This window comes from Nanorana parkeri, unplaced genomic scaffold (genome assembly GCF_000935625.1).
Source record: "Nanorana parkeri isolate BGI_ZX_2015 unplaced genomic scaffold, ASM93562v1 scaffold13, whole genome shotgun sequence".
Taxonomy (NCBI): Eukaryota; Metazoa; Chordata; class Amphibia; order Anura; family Dicroglossidae; genus Nanorana; species Nanorana parkeri.
The window spans coordinates 2,641,585-2,657,107 of record NW_017306281.1 but is presented as its reverse complement, the minus strand read 5'-3'; the positions used below and the strand labels follow the sequence as shown (position 1 = coordinate 2,657,107).

At 42.3% G+C, this 15,523-nt stretch overlaps 1 protein-coding gene across 4 annotated transcripts in view; it reads right to left on the bottom strand.

The window, feature by feature from the left end:
• Positions 1-15,073, bottom strand: part of RSRC2 (arginine and serine rich coiled-coil 2) — a 27,501-nt gene extending 12,428 nt beyond the window's left edge. For 3 of the 4 annotated variants that reach the window (XM_018557441.1, XM_018557422.1, XM_018557431.1), the window contains exons 1-5: positions 15,042-15,073; positions 5,973-6,126; positions 5,844-5,887; positions 1,031-1,218; positions 573-704 (exon numbers count right to left, since the gene is read on the bottom strand). In XM_018557441.1, the coding sequence (XP_018412943.1) occupies positions 573-704; positions 1,031-1,218; positions 5,844-5,887; positions 5,973-6,126; positions 15,042-15,047 (524 nt within the window). In that variant the 5' untranslated portion in view covers positions 15,048-15,073. Of the gene's footprint in view, positions 1-572; positions 705-1,030; positions 1,241-5,285; positions 5,340-5,843; positions 5,888-5,972; positions 6,127-15,041 lie in introns of those variants that run through there. The other variant, XM_018557447.1, reaches the window with a different exon arrangement.
• Positions 15,074-15,523: the final 450 nt, after the last annotated feature.

Genomic DNA, 15,523 nt, shown 5'->3' with positions numbered 1-15,523 from the left:
TAAATCTTTGGTAGACCATGGCATAGCGTTGTGACGCATTGCCGTGCGTTATGATAAGCTGTGTTGCGATTAAATGTACGCCTGTAAGATTTTATCAGAAACTTGCTTACAGTTTTTCGTTACTTCATTTTTTTTTTTTTACTATTTTGCAAAAAGGCGCAATTTAAAATGTACAAATATTTATTTATTAACTCTTAATACTGTTTCATCTTTCAGATTTTGTCGGAAAAGTATTTTTTGTGTGCACCGATACTGATTTTAGTGTGCTTTTATCAATTTGTGTATTTTTATTGGTTTATTTTGATTTGACAAACATTTGCACAATTATCGCAGGACCTACAAAATTAGTAGCACAATCTTTTATTCCAACGGGCCTGTGCTTTCAGAAAATATATGGTTTGGGGAGTGGGGTCTTTTAAAAAAACCGCTAGCAATGCAGCAGTAGAAAGTCAAAACAATGGGAAAAATTGCAAAAATGGTGTGGCCAGCTGAAGCTAAAATCGTTTTTGGAGGGCTTGGCAGCGAAAGGTTTAAACAAGAAAATAGTTTTTCTTTTAGTGCATAAGACTTACCGACTTCTGCTTCTACTCCTGCTTCTATGACGATGTTTGGATCTGGATCCTGAGCGTGAACGGGGTCGTCGCTTCCTTTCTCTGCTCTTTGAGCGGGATTTTTTCTTGTCACGACTCCTACTACAATGCCGTCTGGAATAGGACATGTTCAGAAACAAGAGGATAACAATGGCAGCATAAGTATTGTTTCAATATAGTCTATCCTTAACATCCACACAACATAAGCATAGAAAATAAAAAGCGGTAAAATAGGGCATAAAATCTAACTAGGCTGATGTTGATACATTTACCAATGTTAAGTACAAACAGCTATTACTGGCATGACAGGACACGACCAATTTCCTTGCTGCTTTACATTATTATTTGATTGGAAAGAGCAAGCTGGACACCACAACTGTAATGTGGGACATTTCTAAACAATAGGATGGACTGCCAAAAGAATACATATTTAATTTTACCTTTCACGTGATCGTGACCTGGAATAGCTTCTGCCTCGAGAAGGCCTCCGATCCTTGCGACGATGTCTTTCTTCTCCATTTTCGGATGAATTTATTCGCTCCCTGACCCTGTCTGAATGATCTCTGTCAATGATGTCGTCGGAACGGTGTTTCTTTGAAGATTTCTCTTTGGACCCATGTCTTCGACCCTGTTTTAAGAAGAAGTTTGTTCTTTCAGGAAAATAGTGCAACAAAGAGAGTTAGTATAAGTGTCAAACGAGTGACATAGGCTGTGAAGTAACTTTTGTAACCTTAGTGACAAAAATTAAACCTTAAACCATGCCTTCAGCTTTGGCTTTGTATGTCAATTAATAAAAGTAGCCAGTGCTGAGAAAACTGCAGGGTGTTTTTAGGAAAACTGGAACTACCATATGCTTAGAACTGACTTCTGCAAAAACCAAAATTTTGATTTGGAGTACCGTCTGCTTTTGAAATGTAGTAATGTGGCATAACCTCAAGGTGAATTGGTCAGGATTGCAGTGTGGAAGTTGTCACTACTGAGTGACAAACAGTTCTCTGAGAATGTATCCATTTCTCTAGACCAGTTTACGTAAGAGGGGGACAGATGTTCTGCTGTATGTTTATTTCAGAATATAGACCATTGAAATTTTCATGCTAAATCTACCTTTTAATCCAAATACAGCAAAAATAACTATTCTTTCTTTTGATTTGAATGTGTATCCAATAATATAGAAGTAATATATTCTTCCATTTTCACACTCAATGTATTGTTTTTAGATATATAAATTTGACAATGCTAAAAATACCAGGCTAATATTAGATCACTTAACCGATCTCAGCAAGTAATATGAAAGCACATGCATCAGATCTGGTCATAAAATCTGATTCAACCATGTTATATAGTTGCACCACTTTCACAGACCCAAAGATAGCACTTGAACATTAACCAAAATAGAATCAAACCCACTAATACCTACTAATCTGTGAATGGGCCAACAGATGGGAAAACACTTTCAACTGAAGTCCAGGAAAACAGTGATACTTGCCAAACCAAAGTTCAAGTCCTATGTATTGATAAAAGATGCATTTCTTTAATGAGACACTGTTACCTTGTCCATGCAGGGCAAAGTGACAGTGTTTCTGCAAAGGCCCCCCCTAACCCACACATAGCCACTTTTCCCAACGCTCCCCCTCCTTGCAGCCATCTACAACACACAGCACTTTTAGGTATGGTGTACCATGTCATCTCGTCCCCCTAGGACAGGGGTCAGCAACCTTAAACACTCAAAGAGCCATTTGGATCCGTTTCCCACAGAAAAGAAAACACCGGGAGCCACAAAATCCTTTTGACATCTAAAATGAAGATAACACTGCATATATCGTTTTTTTACCTTTATGCTATGTATAGCATGTAAATGTGGGCTCAGTAACGCACTGGACTCACCCGAGATCCTGCAGCGCACCACCATAGATCCTGCACAGCTCATCTGAGACTCTCGATGGTGGGCTCTGCAGGGCCTCAGGTGGGCTGGTCGCCGGGGTCCCTTTCCCTGTACTTCCTTCCAACTCCTCTTACCAGCTGCTGCTGCCTGGCCTCCTCCACCCCCTCCCCTGTCACCTCTGCCATGCTGCCCCTGGTACAGCTGATACTCATGTAAGAGGCCCCCCAGACTTCTCACATGGGTACTGGCCGGATGGCGGTGTTCTATCAAAGTTTGTGATTACTTTACAAAGCGTGACCGGTGGCATGGTCACACATGTCACTGTAATCCCGCCCAGTTTTTTGCGGTGGAATGTGTGACCACCAATAGGCAAGCATCCCAACGATGAATACATACATATTTCTGTGTATATTTTCGAAATGTGTAAATGTATTTAATGGGAATAATAATAAAAATATATTAAACAAAAAAAAAGCATCCCAACGTTTTCTCAGCTGTTCCAGGAGAATCGATCTGCCCTGGAACAGCTGATCGGTCCTGAAATGCCACTTCTATCCGACTCTGAGTGGCATCTCACATTCCACCCCACTCAAGTCGGATAGAAGTGACATTTCAGGACCGAACAGCAGTTCCAGGACAGATCAGTTCTGCGCATATTCCACCAAGGTGGGGGGGGGTGCCCAGGACCGGACCTCACCGGGCCCCCTCACAGCCTCAGGCCCCAGCAGTAGTTCCGCCCCTGGACAGGGAGCCACAGCAGAGGGATAAAAGAGGCACATGCGGCTCTGGAGCCGTGGGTTGCCGACCCCTGCCCTAGGACAAGTGCTCAGATCTAGCAGCCAACTGCCAGGCCCAAGCACTGTCACGTGACTAGGCTTTTGGGTTGTCAACATCAGTCAATTAAGTGCAGACTGTGCATAAAAAAGCAGTGGCATGGGAAGACAGAGGGGTTTGGCCCTTTCAAGAGACCCTTTCACTTTGCCTGCATGGGCAAGGTCACAGTATCTCAAAGCAAAAATACACTGGGACAGAAATGGAGGTTTCAACCTTGGAACTCTGCTTTTGAAAACTCAAATTGCCTGGTTGTCATGCCGATTTAATATCTTCAATATTTCTTAAGTCCCTGAAGTCAGAGGATCAGTATGACTGCAAGACATTTAACATACTTAAAAAAGGAGGTTAGTGATAGCAGGTACTGTATCTCTCAGCACAGCTGCCACTAACAGATTACCCATCAGAGATTCAGAGGACAGTGTAGGGTACAAGGGCTCACATCTTTGTTCTTAATTGATATGCATTGATACACTTCAAGCAAATCCTGTCATGACAAAAATGCAAGCTGTCATTGCCATCCTCTCTTTTCAAAATGCTAACGGCCAAGCTTCCATACCGGCCCATTCACAAGCACAGAATACATATGAAGATAAGGTGTTCTGACTTTACTGTAGCTTTGAAAATCTGCATAGTATAGGAGCTAGAGGGCCAGCATTACAGCCAGGCAACAAGCACTTTTAGACCAAACTGTTTCCCCCTATCAGCCGGTGGACTAAGCAATTTTCAATCCAGTCCACAAACCTTCCCTGTGAAAAGTAACTCTGCTTGGTTATTTATTCTTTGCAGCCGTTGTGTGGCCAACCACCCTGCACTCTGGCTGTCCCTCCTGTTAAAAGCTCTGTCTGCTGATTCACACAAGAAACTGGGTAGTACTATTGCATATTGCTCCATCCAAAAAGAGAACCACCATGCAGACTCGCATGATTATTTAGCTACAAGGGCAGCTAAGACAAGAAGTCCAAGAAATGGTATAACGTGACAGCAGGAGTAGTTAGTCTGTTTGTAATACACATTTTGCAGTGGCTGCACTGCATTAAGTGACGCAAACGTTGAGGACGTACCAAGCTATACTTCACGTTGTTGTTGTTGTTCTTCACATTTTTCTAAGTCTATAGGCTGTGCTTTGGGAGAGCCTGGAGTTTAGCTCTTCAATTCATAATGAAGGAAGGAAACTCTTTATATTTTACCTATACAAAAACTAATATAATTGTGAATTAGCATCTTGCCCAACCTACAGAATTGTTTGGAGATCCCTCCACTAACAGGCTACAAAAGAAATGTTGAGGGAAAGAGGAGCGTTAATATCAATAGTTACAATGGAAATGTTTTAAAAATGTACAAAGTATGTTAGTAGTATTTTTTCTACTGGATAACATTAACTGAGAGATATATGTTTTTAATACATTTTAGACATGCACGGTGCTTTCAGTTAAGAGTTTGCAAAGCCAAAATCTATTAGGGCACAATTCATACTTCAAATTCCAACCACTGATAGGATAACAATAGTCTCATCAAATACATTTTTGTCTGATGAAAAGCACCCGTACATGGCACCAGTTGAAAGAAAGGCAAGGGCCCCTGACTACTGGTAGAAAACCAAAAGGATAAATAGAAGAACTGGTGTGCCCGGTAACACACGAAATTAACAGTTTTGGTGGTTTCATTAATGTTTTCTCAAGCATCCATTACACAAAGCATGGCCACCCAAAAAAGTTTGTTCTAGTTCTGGTTTCCAACATGGTCCTGACATAGCTCTGCTCTACAGCAATTTAGCAGTGTTATATGTCCGTTCTGCCTAGGGGAAATCTAGCTGGATGAGCCGTGTATTATTGAATGACACCTGTCAGACACATTGCTAAAAAAAAAAAAAAAATAGATTTTACTTTTAACATAAAAGACTTACTGTAAAATAATATCCTTAAACAATTTACTCAAATTATTGTACAAGTCAAATAGGAGGTTGAATGACTGATAGTTACCTTATCATGAAGTAGACTTATTTTTTTGTTATGAGTCAGCAGCGTCTTCAGTTCAGTCTCTTCGTGCTTTAGCACGCTGAGTATGATTTATTACAGAAAAGTTATCATGTGGTCTAGGCACAATAATAAATTTTTATATCAATGCTTCCTATCACATGTGATAACCAAATATGGTTAGAATACTATTCCAGCTTGCAGTATCACCAGTGCAATACTCCTCAGCAACAAGTTTTACAGATACAGGTGAGCATTACAAATGGGTAGGAAGATACTAAATATGCAATACCTTGCACCATAAATATTATTTAAATACTTAAATGAAGTCAGTCCATGGGTTCTGCTGTTTAGCTGCGTTATGCTTTAACAGCAAAGTTTAAAATGAATTGAGATACTGCTGAAGCTGTAATAAATGCAATTACATAGAATATGACAAAATAAAGTGCACCATACACAATGATATGGTGTAAATACTTTAGTACTACTTACCATGGAGTAAAATATCCCCAATATAAACAAAGACATATAATTAGTCAATGTACACTACAAAGTATTAATTACCTCTTTGCTCCTGCTTCGACTCCGGTGTTTCTTCCCTTCATAATCTGTGAAATTGTAAAGCCATACAGTAAGTTGTAAGCACTTCAATTATAAAAAGTAGAAGTAGAAAAAAAGCGAGACCCAACTTACCAGCCTTCCGTTTATGTTCTCTTGAACGTGAACGGGATCTTGAACATGGTCTGTAAGCTGTGGGGGACTTTGATGGATCACATTCTTCCATGAGTTTGTCTAACGTAGGCGAACAGCTATCCGGGGAGCCTCCATCTCGATCTGTATCACTTGACTGAAAAATATATACATATTAGTGGCTGGAATGAAAATGATGAACCTCATCACAGGCTCATTTATATAGGCAAACTAAACCAGCTCTGAAAGTAAGCAAGCTGCCACCGCTGACCTTCAAAAAAGCTTACTGACCATTGGTTTCAATACTGTCACCGACACAGAACATGTAGATCAAGTAAGTCAGGAGGCTATTTGCATACTAGTTCCAGGGTCAGTGACAAAGAATTAAAGTAATATTAAACTCAAAAGGTTTTTTAAGCTATTTGAAATGCTGATTAAATCAATAAGAATGAATGCTGCTTCTTAATGTTCAAAAGTTTGTTTCCTGTAGAATCAGCTGGTCTCCTGAGCCCTGACCTGGACATCCTGTTTTAGGGTGGCTCTTTTCCCTTGTATACACCACGGTCTGCTACACACCTATAATAAGCAAATGGAGCAGTTTGAGCATCATAGCCCTAATGAAGGAACCGTAAAGAAAAACTCCGGGCATAATTATTCTCAACCCTTGCAGTGGGGTAAAGTGCTCGTTCTTATCTAGGGATGAAGATTAAAAACAAAAAAAAAAAAAGAAGAGTTTTACTCACCTGAACTTCATAGCCGGCTGCTGTTAGACACTGACCACCTTCCACTCTAAGGTTCTGTGAGTCAACATGAGACACAGGAGCGGAAGAGGAGAGAGGCAACAGGGACCAGTCTAACAGCCAGCTGGCTCCAAGATTCAGGTGAGTATATCGGTTAACGTCCACGGACCAAAAACCAGCACTTAACCTTTGAAATGCAGGGGTAGCTCCACTGCAAGGGTTAAGAATAATTATGCCTGTAGGAGTTCTTTAACCCCTTCGTGACGGGAGACGTACACTGTACGTCCAGCCACAAAGGGACCAAATGACTTGTCACGTACACTGTACGTGACGAGTTATTTGCTGCTTACCGCTGAGAATCAGCTTTTAACATTCATTAATGGATGCCCTTACTACAGAGGCATTCATTAATGAAAGGGTTAACCTTTTTCAGACACCCGATACCTTAATATCGGGTGTCCGAGAGTCACAGCAGAGGGACACACATGCCGGCTTTTTTGCTCATATATAAATACAATTTTTAAGTTTAAAAAAAAAAGTGAAAAGTGTAAAAAAAAAAAGTGTAAAAAAAAATAACATAAGGGACAAATAAATAAATGTATTTATTGCATTTTTTTAGCTGTGCTGGTTTTGTAAAAAAAATACTACAAATCAAAACTGGGGAAAAAGTGTTTTTTTCCTCTTTTTTTTATATTTTATTTGTCCTAAGTGAGGCGTTAGACACACATATGTGATATAAATATGTAGCCCTATCTGTCCTCTAAAAAACAATATATAAATATGTGCGAGTGTACTATGTAAGAAAGTATATTACTGACGTGGAAGAATCACACAGCAAAAATGTCAAAAGTGTGTCAGTCATTTACGAACAGAAACTAAAAACAAGCTCAGTCATGAAGGGGTTAAACTGGGTTTACTTAGACAGCAAGTGTCTATTCACACCTAGATTTTAGGTGCGATTAGGGATTCCTGTGTTAGGAACTTGCAATTTCCTGTAGCAAGAATCTCTAATGTGCTGTTTAAAAGCGGCAGCTGTCACCCATTCAAGTTGATTGGGCGTCAGCCCACAAAAGAAGCATTACTTCTCCCCACGGCTCAGGAAAGGAATGAGCTGGGTGCTTTCCGCTGGGAGCACGTCCTCTCTCTAATATGAGCCCATACAACACAGAAGAAAAGCTGGCTGCACACCGGATTCCACTGGGATAGTTTATTGAAGGTTGTACCACATCACAGGTGTCCCGCCCAAGGTCCACCCCCTTTAACGCATTTCACCCAATCACGAGCTTAGTCAGAGATGGGATTCACCACTAAGCCCATGATTGAGTGAAATGTGTCAGTGGGGGTGGACCTTGGGCAAAAAAACAGTGATGTGGTACAACCTTCAATAAACTATCCCAGCGGAATCCAGTGTGAGGACAGCTTTTCTTGCTTGTATAGGCTCATATTGGAGAAAGGACATGCATTGATCATCACAGTCTCATTATCACAGGTCGGCTAGAACTATGAGGTGAGTGAAAAGCACTCACCTCATAGTTCTCCTTTAATTCTTGTTCTATTAGGGAGCTGTCATATATCCTAGTTGCTCTGGGATGTTATGAGTTTCTTATTATTTTTCTAATAAATTGATGTGTCTAATATAAATGTATTTGTGGCTCTTGCATCCCTGATTTTACACTTTAAAAGCCCCATATTTGGGATTTTTGCTATTTGCTACATGTTCCCACTCATATTGCAGAGCTTAAAAAAGTGAAAGTAGAGGGTCAAACTGGGGGACAGACTGAGCTTCTCATTAACATGCAGTTTCTTTAACCCTTTCTTAGGAAAATGTAGCTATTTGCTACATGTTCTCACTCATATTGCAGAGCTTTAAAAAAAAAAAAAAATCTGCTACTTATTTTCAAGTGTTTTTTTTTTTTTACATGTGTAAAAATAGTACCTAGTTCCCCCCATGTAATATTAAGGAGGGAGCTGGTAGGTCTGTACTGTGCTGGCAGATTTTACTGGTTGTGAACTAAATGTTCCTAAAGGTGGCCATACACTCTACAACCATCACCTTAGTCTTGCGATGGTTGTACAGGGATTTAAAAAAAAAACTGAGTTAGGTACCTGGTAACTCGGTTTCCAGGAATCTTCCAGGACAGCATCTGAGAGATAGTCTCCTCCCACCTAAAACAGGAAACACATCACATACACCAAATAAAAGGGCACTTGCCCCCAGCATACCTCAGTAATAAAATAGAACCGAAGGATACTTATAAGCTTAGTGTTCCTAGTCGGAGGCGGCCGCTGGTGGCTTGTGGCCTTTAAGAACCTCTTGATCAGGGGTTCCTCAGCCAACCTCGTCTCCAGGTACACTGACAGTGCCGATGTCTGCACTTTAAGCGTACTACATGATAAGCTCATGTCCGCCCCCCTCTGTAAAAATTCTAACACTGCCACAACAACAGGCTTATTGCTCATACCGTTAACGAGTCGCTTTGAGCAGCTCGTTAGTGTCTGACGCTGGGAAGAGAAATCTGGAAGCCCTGACCTCTCCTTCCTCCGCTGATTCGTCCTCCTCGGAATTGGAGGAAGAATCCCCGGATTTTGCGGTGTCCCGACTGGTACCGCTCTCTGAGTACATGCGGGTTTGAATCCCAGAAGGCCCAGGCAGGGCAGGATCTGGCCCAGAAGGCCCTGATCTGACCCAGAAGGCCCAGCCTGAATGCCGGAGCGCAGCGATTGAAAAGTCGCCACCAACTCCTGCTTCATACTGTCCAGTAAGCCTTTGAAATTTCCCCCAGATTCCTCTGCCACCAGCTTCTCTAAGCATGGCTGGCATAGTGGCTTTTTATGCGAGGATGCCAATTTGTCACTACATGTGGCACACTTTCTGTACTTGGGACGCGAGCCTGAGGGCATGGCTGTGGGCTTTTCTTCAGGGCTCTTGGCCTGAAACAACATAAAAAAAAAAATTCTCGTACGAGAATCGAGCAGTGTATGGGCACCTTAAGAAAGGGTTGAAGAAACTGTACATGTTAATGAGAAGCTCAGTCTGTTCCTCAGTTTGACCTTCTACTTTCATTGCTCAATGCAGCTTGGAATCTGAGCACACACACCAAATTCACACAGTCCTTATTAGCTCCTGTTCTGATCAGTGACAGCTAATAATTTGTTTTTGTCTTTAACACACATTATGAATACACGTTTATCAATATTCTACATTTTATCAAATAATTATATTATAAGAATTAAATTTCTCCAGACAATAGGAATTAGAAAATGTATGTTAAAGGACAAATTTTACTAGTAGTTTAATTTCTATTTTTGACTAATTGTGCCAGTTCTGTCAGTTTCACAGAGGTTTCTGTGCCATGTATGTGGATCTGGGGCTATTTACTTTACTTGTCAGATATAAGAAACTGTTCTTGCTAAAACTTATCAGTCCATGTGAATTCCAAAGTGTGTGGTTTTTTTTTCTTGGAGTGAAAGAGGGTTATTAGGGAAAAAGGAAATGACAGTTTTACAGATATCAATTGTTACTATTTTGGTAACTACTAATTAGCTACAGAGAATGAAAAAAAAAAATGCTTTAGAGCAAATTTACACCAATTGCGGTGCGTTCCAGAACGGCAGCTGCTGAAACGCACAGCAATCACTGACAAAATGTCCCCCTTTGTGCTAGGGCGGGAGGGGGAGTGGCGATGCATTTAAGTCAATAGTGCCACAGCCACGCCCACCCGCAGTGCGATCATGGCAAAACATTGCCTGCATTCCGATCCACTGTAAACGAAAAATAGAGCATGCAGTTTGCAGTGGACCGGAACGCAGGAAATGTTCCCACGCGTCAGATCGCACTGCGGACAGGGTGTGTGTGCATGCAGTGCCATTGACTTCAATACACCCTCAGCCCCTCCTGCCCCAGAGCAAATGGGGAAGTTTTGAGAGTGATTGCTGTGTGCTGCAGCAGCTGCAGCTGAGGAACGCACAGCAATTGGTGTGAATGGGCCCTTAAAATGTAAATGGTTTATCGGTAAGCACATATTTTGAATTATTACTACAATGTTTAACTTTACCCTAAAGAAGTTTTTTAAATGTCGAACATTTTCACCTGCTTGTTTTTAATATTTACCTGGACAAAGAGAGAATTAATCTCCCCAGCATGGACAGCCAGTAATAAAAACATGACAGCAGTTGTACACCTTCTCTCCTTTAGGCTACAGATACATTTTAACAACAGATCTTCAACACCAGGATTGCATTATTTTACACTATTATGCTGACTTACAGACATGCATTGCAATAAGGAGAAAACACCACCAGGAAGTAGGGCCTGAGTTTGTAATTAGCAAAGTATTGGTGGCCCATAAACCTAAATTTTACAAACTATACATACAGGAATATTTATAAAGTATTGATTATGACATTAACATATTCCCTGCAAGTGAATCTTCCTGGTTCTAGTGTTTTAAATTACAGGGAATGATTAACCACCTGTGAATGTCATTCATTGTTTTATAACTATGCCCCATAGAAACCAGCTGTTTTACCTAAGAATATCAAGATAGAATGTGAGCTTAACCTTCCCACGCATTGCTTATATACCCAAACAGTCTTTACTGAGGGGTCTGCTACCAACTTGGTCTTAGGGCTCATTCACACCAACTCGCACGCTAAAACAGGTGTGGGCTGGTGTCTATTGTGCAATAGTGTAACTTTATTGAAACGTCACAATAAGACATTGACAGGACCCGTGGTGACATGAGGGGAGGTGCGAAAAAAGGCAGCATAGCAACCTACCTCAAGACAGCCTTGTATTGTTGAGGGCATATAAAAAACAACTATTGACATAAACCCACCCCAAAAGCCAAAGTGTAAGAAAAATAAAATAAATACAAAAAATAAAACCACTAGAAATCCACCAAATTATTTAAAGCCCCCACATATGCACATTAATGACATCAGTAGTGAGTAGTGAGTATTAGAACAATACGATGGCTCCCCTGAAGCCTATTCTGTAGTAGTACTATTTCTTTATAAATGCTACAAAATCAACTAAACACATTTTAGTTTACACTGGCAGTGAAAGATTTACGATGAAAATCTGTTTGGAAAGTGGTGTTTGAATAGGATGATTAGCAGGGGTTGAAAAATTTTAGGGTCACCAGTCAGTTAGCATGACCGGACTATAGCCTTGCAATTTTTGGGGGGGGTTATTTTTTTACTATATAATGAAAAAAGTACCCTAAATTTTGAATAAAAACCTGTTTCCCTATGAAACATTTATTATCATGCCAATTTTTGGGAAAATATAAAAGACGGGGTCACGTCGGGTAAATAGATACCAAACATGTCAAGCCTTAAAATTGTGCTCGCCCGCAAAAAAAGGACCACACCGAAAATTGTCCATAGGCAACGCTCTAAACGCTTTTACTGCTCATCAGTTTAGTGTTATCAGTGATTAGTGGCCTTAAAATTATTGCTCACATGATATGATATATGTCACATGATATGCAACATGTGCGGCACAAGAGTTGTTTTCGCACATAGGGGCACCTGCCGCATGCTTGCGTGCGTTTGAATTTTTGTTTTTTTGCACGTTATTGCTATTACAGAGGGGGCTAAGAAGCTGCGATAGCCAATTTACATGACAGGTCCTCTTTATGGAGACATCAGGGGTCTCCAAGACCCCTGTCCCCTAGGGACCCCCAGAGAAGCTGATGAGGCAGAGATCTGCTTCATCACCTTCTGTAGCTGGAGAGTGACAGCAGAATGTGGAAGTGATGTAATATACATCACTTCCTGCATTTGGGGACAGAGAGGAGCTCAGAGGGAGATTGTGTACCGATCTCCTGTCACAGAGCAGCCATGCCGGTCCCAGCCGCACTGGGCACAGCGGATCTCAGGACCGGCAACGGCAGTGACAGCTGCTGCCAATACATGCGATCAGGCGTCTCTAGAGATGACCGATCGCTTGAATGTACAGCTCCCGGCCGGCCGTTTATTTACAACAGCCGGCCGGGAAGCTACTTCTCCGGCTCTGGTGTCCTCTCATCACAGACGGTAGGACGAGCAGATATTTCAAGCCCTGATTAGAGAAGTATTGGGAGAGTAAAATGCACTCTTCCCAATAGTTTGAGTCAGCATGTGACACTGCAGGTGCTCACTGACTGTCGCACTCATTGATCGAGTACTGAGTGACCACAGACCGCTGATCACTTAGCTCACAGTCTCCTCTCTGGAGAGAGTGGTGACAAGTCAGTCATGACTCCCGCAGGGTCCACCCCCGGCACTGGGCAGGCAAAGCCAGCTGTCAATCAGGCAGCAGGGTGGATCCTGACAATATTGTTGGGACTCTTTTCCCAGCTGCAGCATGACTCTGTGCTGTCAGCATACAGCAGCCCATTAAATGCTGACTTTGGGTCACAGGAGGGCATTAGTAAAATGTACTCCTTTGCCCTAAAAGAGTAAAGCCAAAAAACGGTTTGGCTTTAGTTCTCTTTGAAGAGGAACTTCACTCCCCCTTTATATCATTTTCACTCAAAAAACACTCGCATGCCCAACGAATCCATTCTTGTCTTCTGCAAGGCGCCGCGCTATCACAGCACACCAGGGTCCCCACCACTATTTTCCTTCAGACATCATCAGCAGGGCTTGAAAAATCCGCTCGTTCTCTCATCTATGACGAGATGACGCCGGCGCCTGACGAGTAGCTTTAAATTCAAGCGATCGGATGTCTCTGACGTTTGTCACCGCTCCCGAGACACGACTGCTCTGTGACAGGAGATCGGTACACAATCTCCCTCTGATCTCCTCTCCAGTCCCCGAATGCAGGAAGTGATGCATATTACCTCACTGCCGCATTCTGCTGTCACTCTACAGCTTCAGAAGCTGGGGAGAAGCTGGTGAAGCAGATCTCTGCTTTATCAGCTTTTCTGAGGGGCCCTAGGTGACATTAGCAGTCTTGGAGACCCCTGATTGCTCCATAAAGAGGACCTGTCATGTAAATTGGCTATCACATAGGAAGCTTCTTAGCCCCCTATGTGATAGCAATAAAGTCGTGTAAAAAAAAAAGTAATACAAAAATTAAAAGCATAAAAAAATAAAGCATATATAAAGAAAAAAAAAAAAAACTTTTAAAAAATCCCACCCCCCACATACACACAAACATGCGTTGGGTGCACCTATGTGCAAAAACGACGATTGCGCCACACATGTTACATATCCGTGCGAGAAATAATTTTAGGGCCATTAATCACTAATAACACTAAACTGATGAGCAGCAAAAGGGTTTAAAGCGTCGCCTATGGCCAATTTTCGGTGTGGTCAATTTTTGCGATTTTGCGGGCAGGTGCAATTTTAAGGCTTGACATGTTGGTGTATTTACCCAACGTGACCTCATCTTTTATATTTTACCAAAAATATGGTTAGGAATAAAATGTTTTATAACATAGGGAAAACTAGTTTTTTCCCCTGAAATTTACGGTACTTTTTTCATTATATAGTGAAAAAAGAACCTCTCTGATTGTATAACTCCAAAAGAAAGCTCTGTGTCCCCAAAATGTTTAACAAATTGCAAGGCTATAGTCCGGTCATGCTGACAGGTGAAATACCCTAACATTTTTCATGCCCTGATCAACAGGCATCTGTCTGTCTCTTCCTGGTTCTTGCAGCTGGTCCCTGATGCACAGAGTGTGGTCGGGAAATGGCCAGCTAATGGGCACTGTCCTCCTGGTGCTCCGTGATGTCGGTATCCAAGTAGGCTTTGGGTTGGGGATGTCATTATCACCTAGCTGAGAAAGCCGGAAGTGTGAAGTCCAGATGCACAAAAGTACTTTCTTATAAGAAACCGTACTCATCAAGTGTGTGTAAAATGATGGCAAGTCATTGGAGAGGATGAAGGTCTGCTATGGTAGGGGATCCCAGTGCTATATTGAATGCCATCATACCGCTCTGTTCCTTTATTCCATCTCAGCCTGGGCCGGAATCATTTCTTCCTATTACATGTTGATGACATTCCCGAGTACTATTTAGCTGATGACATTCCTGAGTACTATCTCCCGTAGGTGCCATCAATGATTGTTATTATAACCTTATGTGGGGTAGCAGTGCCTGTTCTTATAATGTAGACCCGATGAGTAGACGGGCAGCTCCATCAGCCGAGCCATCCCCAACATCAGCACTGAAAATGGCTGTTACGGCCGCCATATCCTGGAAACAAAACAATACGACACACAGTGACGAGTGCAAGGCCAGGCAGGCGGAGGCGCTCACAGGCCGCACTAACCATGGCGAAGCCGCGGCGCCATTTTCCCCCTTCGGGAAAGGCCTCGGCTCCAGGCAAACTACCTACCGCCATCTCTTAGACGAAGACGCGTCCTCTCCGTTTATCGCCACCGAGCTGCTGTGATTGCAAACCGCCCGGCTGGCAGCAGCCACACAGAACGACGTACACGGTCCACAGAAGCGGGCGGGGCTCACAGAGCAGTCCGAGGAGGCACAAAGGAAGCAGCCGCCGCGCATAGCATGACGGGAAAACAGTGGTGACGTCGTGACGTCCATCCCGCCAAATTCGACCAGGGGAAGGGAGCGCGACTGCCTGTAGAAGTGACGCAGTGAGGAAGAGATACTGACGGATGAGGAGTGGCTGACAGCGGTGTGTATTTCTTACCGGACCTCACAAAACCTTGTGCTTTAGCTTTTTCTATAACCCTGCTCATATGGGATTCTATCTTAGCGTTTCTCAACCTCTTATTTCAGTCAGGGCACCTTTTAAAATGATGCAGAATTTGGAGACTTTAAGGGCCCATTCACATTGGAGCATTGTGCTAATTG